This window comes from Strongylocentrotus purpuratus, unplaced genomic scaffold, assembly GCF_000002235.5.
Source record: "Strongylocentrotus purpuratus isolate Spur 01 unplaced genomic scaffold, Spur_5.0 spur5_scaffold_9, whole genome shotgun sequence".
NCBI lineage: Eukaryota > Metazoa > Echinodermata > Echinoidea > Camarodonta > Strongylocentrotidae > Strongylocentrotus > Strongylocentrotus purpuratus.
In genome coordinates, this window is record NW_022145615.1 from 11,580,919 (window position 1) to 11,591,534 (window position 10,616).

Below are 10,616 nucleotides of genomic sequence, written 5' to 3' on the forward strand. Positions count from 1 at the left end.
GGCCCCCTGGATCTACGCCTGCTTGTCATCTCAAAGTCTACCTTTTGGAGGGGGCGCTTTGTCAGAACAATGACGTCAAAAACATAGGGTGAGTCGGACTTTATTATGTACAATGGGAACAGAAAAGAAAACCCCTGCAAATACAAAACAAAGGGTAAAGCAAAACATCATTCAAAAAATGGTCATTGATTATAATATATATGTTACGTCATCACCGGTTAATGATCTGACTCTTTCTACAAAAAAAATACATCCGTTTCTTATTATAGAACACATTTACAGATACATGTATTAACATGTTTTTAAAAAAAAAACATTTAAACATAAGACTCTTCTATCACTATTTTGTTAATATCGATGCAATTAAATGAATCCAACTGTTTAATCCTTAAAGATACTATGTCCTTTTTTCAGCCAACATCACATTCTGTAGAACTTTGCAAGAATTATGAATATGTCATGTATGTCCTATCTGTAAAATTTAAATGTTAGCAGTGTCCTAGTATTCAAATTATGCAAGGAAACCCATTTAAATTCTAGACTTCCCTGTAAGACACTAGTGAGTGACTGACTGACATTTTTTTTCCTTTGGTATAAAAAATGAGCTGTAACAGGTACATGATTTGTCTACACCAACCAGGCGCGTACGCAGGGGGGGGGGGGGGTGTTTGGGGGGTTACTCACCAGGGATGAAAAAAAGTCAGTCATGAGATAGGAAATGGGCATTTGTCGACAGAAAAGGGGCCTCCATCAGATCTTGATAGCGGCATTTATAAGAGGTGAAAAGGGAGCATTTATGAAAAGGGGATAGGTCCCTTATTAGAAAAGAAAAGGGGCATGTATCATTGTTAAAAGGGAAATTATCAGAGGTGAAAAGAGGCCCTTATCGCACTTGAAAAGTGGCAATGACCAGATATGAAAAGGGGCACTTATGTGAATGAAAAAGGGGCACTTGTAATAAAGGACAATAAGTTGAAAGAAAATGGGCACCGATCAGATTTTAAAGGGGCATTTTTCGGAGGTGAAGGGGGCACTTATCTGGAGTGAAAAGGAGTAACTTCTCGTACCTGACTTGAAAAGGGTCATTTACCAGAGAAGGGGCACTTATGAGAAAGGGGAAGGGGCTCTTGTTTTAATGGGGCACTTTTCATTAGGAAAAGGGGCACTTATTAGAAAGGAAAAAAGGCACATATGAAAATATAAGGTGCGCTTATCAGAGTTAAAATGGGGGTAGTTATTAAAAGGGGAAGGGACACTTCTTACAAAGGAAAAGGGGCACTTGTCAAAATAAAAGAGGCACCTCTCAGATTTAAATAGGACACCTATCAGAGGTGAAGGGGGCACTTATCAAAACTGAAAAGAGCCACTCAACGTACCTTATTAGGGGCACTTACTAGATATTAATAAGGGCATTTACGAGAATGGAAAATGGACACCTATTGCAAAGGAAAATGGGAACTTGTCGAAGGAAATGGGGCACATGTCCAAATAAAAGGTGCACTTCTTAAAAAGTTAAAGGAGCACTTTTCCTATGTAAAAAGGGGCACTTTTCGGGTGCTTGAAAAAGTGGGGGCACTGTGCCTGCCCCCCCCCCCCCCCCCGGAGGGCCGCCTCTGTCAGGATATTGTAGGTAAAATTGCGCTGCCGTCGGGAAAAATGAGGAAAGGGGGAGGGGGGAAATGAGAGAGAAAGGGCTAGAAAAGAAAAAAAGAAAATGAAAAGAAAGGAAAGAGAAGAGAAAAATAAAAAGAGGAAGAAGAGGAAAGAAATGAAAGAAAATAAAAGAAAGAAAAGGAGAAAAGTAGAAAAAAAAAAAGAAACAAGGAAAACGAGGGCCAAAACAAAATATTAGTGCTCACTACCCTGGCAGCCTCCATACTTAAATTGAAAATGATTTGTTATATTATATTCTTTGTCATGTGATGTTATAACTCCAAAGAATTGTGAAATTGGGAACATGCATAAATAAATAAATATATAAATAAACTGAGTTTTTCACTTTATTGGGCATTTGGCTTGCCATATACGTAGCTATGAGACGAGACAACGCAAGACAAGATACATGCGACTTTTCTAATCCTTCTTAACCCGAAAAAAGATAGAAGCACTACGGAAGTAACTCAGAGGAAATCCTCTCTCTAACATAAGCTCTCTGTTGAATTGAATGAAGATCAGCCCTGTATTCAGACAGACTCCTTTATAATATTGTTAATTATTATAAATTGTTTAAGAAATTACCAAACATTACATTGGCGAACGAAAACCAAGAAGAAAAGGTCGGCCACGGGAACCTTAAAGTTGTAAGCTGCCATTTTGCTTCAGAGTTCTGCAATATCATCGCACTCGCAGCTCACTTAGCTCAGCTAGCTCAGCAGGAGGTATGAGCGACAATGAGTCCAATCCTGCCGGGGAGGTTCGGGGGCGTTCTGCTATGATGGCCGTAGCCGATTTTCCCAAGATGTGGGACTGCTTGACAACAGAGAATGTTGATTTCGATAGGAAGGAGCATCTTTCTCATGAGGAAGTGGCAAAAGAACTCGGAGTGGATCCTGGAATTGCTAAGGAGTTAGCAGATGTTTGCAGGTATTTTTTAACATTGACTTGAATTGAGCTGATGATGAGTAGACCTATGATTATGAACTTCAGTTCAACTTGTTACTTGGCGCTGCCTTGACTTGAGTTGATCAATTCAGTTCAAGCTCGATAAAATTTATCATTCATTGCCTCAAGTTGGTCCTTCGAGTTCTGGTTCTAGTTGTAATTCTTTTCGCATGCCTCACTCTGTCATGTAGTTCTTTAAGTGTTGACTCATTGATTAATTTGTTACCAAAATGTCAAACGTTACATTGAATTGAATGAATTGAAAGATGATAATTCAAAGAAAGATACTAGGTTCTAGATCTAGTACTAGTACTACTACTAAACCCTACTTGAACTTGATGTTGATAATGTTGAAGAAGAAAAGATGACGATGTTAATTTTTAGAATAAATTCCTAGATACTATTACTAGACCTAGATCTTTTTGACTTCGTTGATGTTTCTGATGTTGTTTGAGAATTGCTTTGCCTGACTGCTGAGAAAGTATACACTTGTAAGTAAGTAGCCATGGTACCAACGGCTTTAAGTCACCTATTAAGCCCTTACCAAAAGGCATGAGTGCATGGACTTAACCTGGGACCTCCCAGTTACAAGACTGGGAGGTCCCAAGTCCCAGCTAATCCTCTACCACTGAGCCATGGTGTAGCATGTCTTCTATCACCCTAAATTAATATGAAAGGAATTTGTGTCTAAAATTTTAAAAATCCTTTTAAAATAACTGGTCTATCAAGGTAAATGTCATGCTAATTAGATGCAAAAATAATAAGCCAGGTCAGCATACTGTAAAGTAGAGTCTCAGTCTACATGGTATTTGAGAATATTATTCTATCAATGATTTCTATTATTTCTATCGAGGTACAGCTGCAGCATTATACATGTAGCATCCTTGTTTTTTATTTTCGTTATTCTTTATTGACAGCATTGATACCCTACACACTTCTGTGACTGGTGTTCACAGCATGACGAGGCATTGTCATGACAACATCATGGAAGGGGTCCTTCCTGAAGCAGGAGAACAACTTCAAACACTCAGGTATCAACTAGCATTTGACAGGGCTCAAGTTGAAGATAAGATTGAGTATTTAGATGACAAAAAATTTGTGAGGTTTCTTATATTTTGTTTATCAGTTTGGAATAATATCCTAGTAGAAATGTCTCCTGACAAGGATTTCTTTTCAAAATCAAATTCCCTCATATTAAGAATATGATGAAAAAATGCTAAACATTTTCGACCAATTTTGTATGCCACATGCGTTTTAGCTGTACCCATTCTATATTATCATTCAAAAACTGCAGATAGTATCTTTCAAAATGTTATCAAGTGACCAGCCCTCAACTTTATCTTCAACTGTCGCCCTTGACCACCAGAAATCCTGTATTGCAGTCAATTTGAAAGTATTTAAAATGTATGGGCAGCCTGAGCAGGTGGCACTCCAAATACAATCACTCTGGGCCCTCTTTCAGAAAACCTGTTATTAAAGGTAAAGACCAGTATTGGAAACGCCCCAATTTCAAAAAATGAAATGGAAGCTCTCATTACCAATCATGTGAAAGAATATGTTTTGACTAATACATGATGATAAAAAATTTGCCGGGAAACCGCCTACTAATTCATATATTTGGTAAATTTGTTTCTCTCATGGTCTGTGAGAGATATAGAGTAGTCCCATATACATCTTTCTGTGTATAGTGCTTGTAACTTTACAAAGAAAGGGCCAAATTTCTTATCATTTTGATGATTCCAGAACCTTGCAGATGCTAGATGCTAGATGATCAACCTTTTCTGATCGATTCCACAACGTTTCTTTCACAATGCAATCGCATGACCATAACTGGATTTCAGTAGCTTATAACAATAATCGTAACTTGTTTAATATTGATATCAAGTTTTATGAAACAGGGGCTTGGAGTCGGTTTCTAACAGTTACAAACTTTCTAACCTCAACCCTGCAACCATCCCTATGCCTAACCTTTTCTCTAACTTTAAACCTAACCTAAAAACCCAACCTAAAAACCCAATTGCAGCCCTAACGTGTTTTGACTTTATTTTACAGTTTGAGCTCATATGTTTGTGTCTTCTTTGTTTTTGAGGTAATTGATTTTCATACATGTACATAATATGCATTTAGGTTAATAACGTTAAACTGAAAGAATATAAAAGCCTGTGAACTTGTCAAAAACTGTTGGGCTTTTGCAGTTTTTGAATTTCTAATTCCTGACATTAATGATTCTTTTGATGTACTGGTGATTGCAGGTCAAGGGTTACTACTGCAGCTAAATATGGACGCAGTGGGCCTCCTTCACAGAAGTCATTCTCCCATGTGAGTATAGACTTTATCTGACACAACAGAATCAATTAGTAGCTTAGTATGTACTACTTCCTTGCCCAGTATTGGCATAGCAAATTGAATATCATTTACAAGTTTACTGGTAAGTGTCTTTGATGAAACATTTATTGTTGTGTTGTGCGCTGACAGGAAAAATAGCATCGATGTGTTTGCATGTTTCTTTTTTTAAAGTTTGTATGAAATTGACCATGTTTTAAATGGTATCACACTGTCTTGTGTCTCTTTGCACTGTGTTGTTATTATATATTGTGATAAATTTGGTCTTACTTTTAAACTTAACTGAATTCCCCCCCCCCCCCTACCCAGTAAGCATCGTTCATAAATGAAGAAAATATCCTGGTGAAAAGAAATATTGTAGAATACTACACATTTCAATATCTTATAAAACACATATAAATATAAAGTAAAACTGAGTCTAGGCATGTGATACATGCATCCCATTTTTAATGTCTTCTTTGCCATTCATTGACATGTGAAATTTCTCCATTTTGTGTCTTCATTTTTTCTTTCTTTCTTCTTTAAAAACTGTGTATCACATCAGCATTACGTGATGCTAAACACCCCATTCTTGTTTTTGTACATGTATGTTTCTTCTTTATGCCATGTTAACAGTATAGCTACAGCAAGGATACTCCCGGCACCATCACTGAACCAGTCGTCCTACTGACTGTGACAATGACAGTCAGCAACAAAGTGCCTATATATTCGCGCATGGTGAGTCGCCACTGGTAGTTATTCCTTTGGAAACATTGTGGTTCCTGGAAACTGTTGCTCTCTTAAATTATCTACTAAATAAAACTCATGAAGCAATAGAAGTTCAATGAGATCCAAATTAATGTAAAGTAATGAAATCAAGATTTTCACATTCTCAAAAGGTTCATAAAGGTTCGTATTCATTGTCCATTTTCAAAATGAAAATTTGTGAAGGTGCCTGTGTGTGGGGTCTAAAATTTGAAGCAGGCTGTGGGGGGGGGGGGGGGGAAGTCACAAAAACCCCCCAAAATGAAAAATGCACAGCTTTCTTGAATTTACATAATATATGCACTATACATTTTTTTTTTAAAGCTTAAACGTAGTAAAAATTTAATATGCACTATTCAAATCCAGGGACCCGTCTTATTAACAGTGCGATTAATCACATCTTATCTGCTGATATCAATCGCAACTATGTAAATAAGAATTAGGAGACTGCAAACTTGCAATTGATCAGAGAAACACTTGATTGATTCAGATCAATTGCAACTCTCTATAAGATAGGCAGAGCTGCCAACCAGTACGATTTAATCGCCTTTCGTATGATTTTTAGAAGTAAATACGACCGTACGATTTTCTAAAACAAAACAAAAAAACTTGTGTGTGTGCCATTTTCAATGACAAAATGCCCATTCTGTCCTGGTCATGGGTTAATCGAACACGCCCGTCGTGACGAAATTTTGCATATTCAACCAATGATCCATACACAAATTGTTTCCTGTATATTAATAATCCGCTTTTATATAGCGCTTAATACAAATGTCTTTAAGCGCTTTACAGATATACTATTACCCAAGTTATTGGATTCAGTGCTTGCCCGCACACAATGCGTGCACAATCTCCACTCCCTGGGGAGCATTCCAGCCAGGCGTTACTTGACGCTCAAAACTGTTTGACCAACAATGACAGTCGCATCCTATCGGGTACCCATTTAACACCTATATGGAGAGTAGCAAGTGCAGGTTAATATCTTGCCAAAGGATATTAGTGCCGTGTCGGGATTCAAACCCCCGACCTTTGCATCTCCAGTCAAGCGCTTTAAACCACTCGACTACGACACTCCCACAGGAACTGTAAGAGGCATTGGTCCATGTTTTTTTTTAAAATACAATCTTTGTCAGTAAAATACAACTTTCAGGATTAAGTTTTTGAACTCCCGAAGTTGGTAGGTCTGGATAGAGATCTTATCGTTCAATCTCTCTTTCTGTATCATCAGGTCAAGCACGACAGAGAGTTGATGGTCCATGCCAACCAGCCCCTCTCTGCCCTGAAGGACAAGCTCCTGTGCCCGATGGACCTGGTCTACCTGTGCGGAGAGTGCAGCGAGAACCCCGACACTGCAGACGACACCAGGGCCCAGGATCTCTACAAGTCCTCCTTCATCTTCATAGAAGATACCTTCTACAGTGACATGAGAGACCCCAAGTCAAGGGATATTACAGGGTGAGTAACAATCTACAATGCTCACCACAGATATCAGAACCTCGCTATGTTTTGATATTGAAAGAAATCGTGCGAGGATTACTTTTGAAACTTATGCATATAAATAGTTATGAATGTTTACAAAAAAATACACGACACTAATATCCTTTGGCAAGATATTAACTTGCACTTGCTACTCTCCACCCAGGTGTTGAATGGGTACTTGGTAAGATGCGACCGTCATTGTTGATAATTCATTATGGAAGGAAAAATTATTATCTAAAGACCATAATGGTGAGAGGAAGCAGTGACATGAATAGCCTGCCATAGTTAAGTCTAACTTAAAGTCGATCTTAGTCTTTGTGAAACACCCCCTGGTTGTTCATATTGTTTTGTTTCACCTGTTATTTTGTTTAATCCTGACAGACCGCTGCGCCAGTGGATAGCTCAAGGGAAGAGTGTGATCATCTCGGGTGAGATGAAGCAAGCCAAGATGGAGGAGACAACATTCAACGATCTGTCCATCAGACTGGGCTTCCCCTATCTGTACGTTCATCAGGGAGACTGTGAACACAACATCACCTTCACTGATATCAGGTAAGCATTCTTTAAAGCCCATCTGCACTAGTTTGGCCAGGAGGGATTAGACCTCCCTGCAGGGTCACTGACAAGTGGTTATCTCTTCAAATCAGCTCTCAATTAACATAAGAAAAAGGGGACCACGGGGGACCAATGTTCACCGATGAGGCATTGTTTGCTATATAGAGGGCGCAAGTAACTATAAGTAGTGCAGTGGGGCTTAATAACCCCTCCACAGTACCACATCACAATAATTTATTAATTTATTCATATAAAAATATCTGTTGGGGAGCTTTTCTCAAAAGATTCTTACATATTTTCCTTATTGCAATGTGATCTGATATTAATCCCTTTCTAGAAACAATTACAATGTCATTACATGAGGTTGGGGCACAAAATATGACGACGTCCATGTAACATTGGTATGAGATCTTCTAATTCACATATAAGATGAATCATTTGTTGAAGATTTCCATGCAATGAATATACACATATATAGTAGTGACCTGCCAGAATCACTCCTGTATCAGTTGCTTCTCTTCAAAATCTTTGCTTAACCTGCATTTCTTTTTTCACCAACGTTTACATGGTCATCAAATTGATATAACATTACATAAACTTTGGGTCTATATTATCGATTTACCATGAAGCTAGAGTACCTCTAAACATAGGTGGCTATGCTTTTTAAGCTAAACTAAATTTGAGCAAACATTGTTATGGTTGGTAGGAGACATAGTTTCTCTCTTCTGGTCTGTCACAAACATTGCCCCAACCCCATGGAATGACCCATATGACTGTTTGAATAATAGAAATACAATATTCTCCAGATTGGGGTCACCCTAATAGTCATAAGGATAAAAACAATTGTAACTCCATCGTAATTGAGGGCTTTCCACCTGGAGAGGGAGAGAAAACCTTATCAGCTGCAAATTATTGAGATGTCTGGCAGTTCTCCAGACCACCTTTGATGTGGACCAGATTTTTTTTTTTCTCCCTGGATTCTCTAATCACCATATTAAAGGTGTATTTTCAAACATTTGACATATCTCATCTTGGGTTTCTCTTTGTAGGTTCATGGATGAAAATGATTGCCAGGATCTCGAAGAGTTTCCTCTCCTCTGCAACCAATCTGCTTTCTACAGGAACTCCTGTATTGGATGCAAGACGCTTACTGCAAAGTAAGTATATGGGACCAGGGGGTGTTTCACAAAGACTAAGATCGACTTTAAGTTGGACTTAACTATGACAGGCCATTCATGCCACTGTTGTCTCTCACAGTTATTGGTCTCTCAAGGACCGTACAAATCTACAGAATTTATCTTTTGTGAAAGTTCATTATTGAATGAAAATATATTATCTAAAGATCATAATGGTGAGAGCAGCCTATGGCATGAGTTATGTCCAACTTATAGTCGATCTCAGTCTTTGTGAAACACCCCCTGCTATGGCAAAACCCTACACTTCATTGCCAAAATGAAAATTTGGTTCTTGGTATCACTGGAAAGAGTAAGAAATTACCTGTGATATGATACCTCATTCAAAGGAACCGACTGAAATTTGACGAAATAATTGATGTATTTTCTTTTTTTGGTGTGCATTTGCGTAATTTCTAAATATTTTTGTGCACCTTTGGTACCGTTAAAGGCAGATACAGGTCTGTGCACTTTACAAATATGAATCATTTTTGCAACCTTGACAATTATTAGTAGTAAAAGTGTAGTAGTAATATAATTATCACCATTACTACTGATCACCTTTACAATTACTATTATTGTTATTACTTTTTCAGATGGATGACCCAAGAAGACTCACTATCACCAACCGATCCATGTTTCTTCTGCGATGTCTGCTACTACAAGTTCCACTATGACACCAAAGGCAACAAGCTGGGAAACTTCAAAGCCTACCGCCACATTGATCCTTCGATCTTCAGATAGCATTGTCCCTTGTGACGTCAGAACAGTACCGGAAGATAATGGATTACCTTAGACCGATAGAACAAATACCGAAGATCGTTCCATACTTTTATTATGAAAGTATTTGTTTCTTACAGTGCTAAAAGGGAGTGTAGCTTGGCAAGTGCTTGTTAACGCCATCTACGTCTTCTTTTGGACAACTGCACGTAAATGAATAGACTTGATCAACGGTAGTCAGCGACTTAATCTCTACATGGTCAGCATTTGCGAAACAGACCGAAGTTGTCACGGCCACGGGAAAGACATGTACCGGTAGTTTCGCCATGCTACACTCCCTAGAAGGTATTCACGGTACTCCAATAAAACACTAGTTTTATCTAGGTGAAAAAGTTTGGATGCCATTCCTGTCTACCAAATGCCCTTTCAGCGCATGGATTGAGAGCGGGAAGTGTTGTTTAGTGGAAGCTCCAATGTCTTCAGGCATACAGACTTTTTAGTCTTCAAAGTGCGTTGTGCTTTGCACCATTGGAACAGTACCTGAAGATAATCGCATACAGTCGAACCTGTCTATAAAGGCCACTGAAGGGAAACAGAAAAAGTGACCACTGTAGACAGGTGGCCTTTCTTTACAGGTTATACAACTCACTTTTCTTTTAAAGGGAGACAAAATACACGTTACATTTCACCATTGGGTGTCCAAGCTGTGATATGGGTTCGGTTTTTGGACATCTCTCTCATCAGCTGTGCCACTCTTAGTCTTAGCCATATACATGTAGGGAAACTTAAAAGGAACTAAAACCATGTGAGGGAGACTTTCACCAACAATAGCATTTTTTCTTTGTAATAAATTACATTTTATAGATGAAATATGTATCTCTATTTTTTGTCAAGTCAGTTACACATTTAAAGAAAGTGAGTTGGGGGAACAGAGAGGCAAATATGAGAGGAGTGAAAGGGAGAGAGGGGGAGAAGAGAGATAATATAGTGAGAGAATAGAGT

General features: G+C 38.4%; 1 protein-coding gene across 1 annotated transcript; it reads left to right on the forward strand.

Moving 5' to 3' along the window:
* Positions 1 to 1,949: 1,949 nt before the first annotated feature.
* LOC583428 (snRNA-activating protein complex subunit 3) lies at positions 1,950 to 9,839 on the forward strand. Its single transcript, XM_030977109.1, has 9 exons — positions 1,950 to 2,583; positions 3,519 to 3,632; positions 4,854 to 4,920; positions 5,560 to 5,661; positions 6,917 to 7,143; positions 7,389 to 7,416; positions 7,499 to 7,719; positions 8,772 to 8,879; positions 9,491 to 9,839. Exons 1-9 carry the CDS (start codon positions 2,381 to 2,383, stop codon positions 9,636 to 9,638), a joined length of 1,218 nt encoding a protein of 405 aa, XP_030832969.1. The 5' UTR covers positions 1,950 to 2,380; the 3' UTR covers positions 9,639 to 9,839.
* The last annotated feature ends 777 nt before the right edge of the window (positions 9,840 to 10,616 follow it).

What these genes read in the sequence shown, in the direction of transcription:
- LOC583428 (XM_030977109.1), top strand. Translation starts at nt 2,381, where the DNA reads ATGAGCGACAATGAGTCCAATCCTGCCGGGGAGGTTCGGGGGCGTTCT. An exon ending in GAGTTAGCAGATGTTTGCAG is followed by an intron (nt 2,584 to 3,518) that starts GTATTTTTTAAC and finishes CTTTATTGACAG; the next exon opens with CATTGATACCCTACACACTT. An exon ending in ATCACCTTCACTGATATCAG is followed by an intron (nt 7,720 to 8,771) that starts GTAAGCATTCTT and finishes TTCTCTTTGTAG; the next exon opens with GTTCATGGATGAAAATGATT.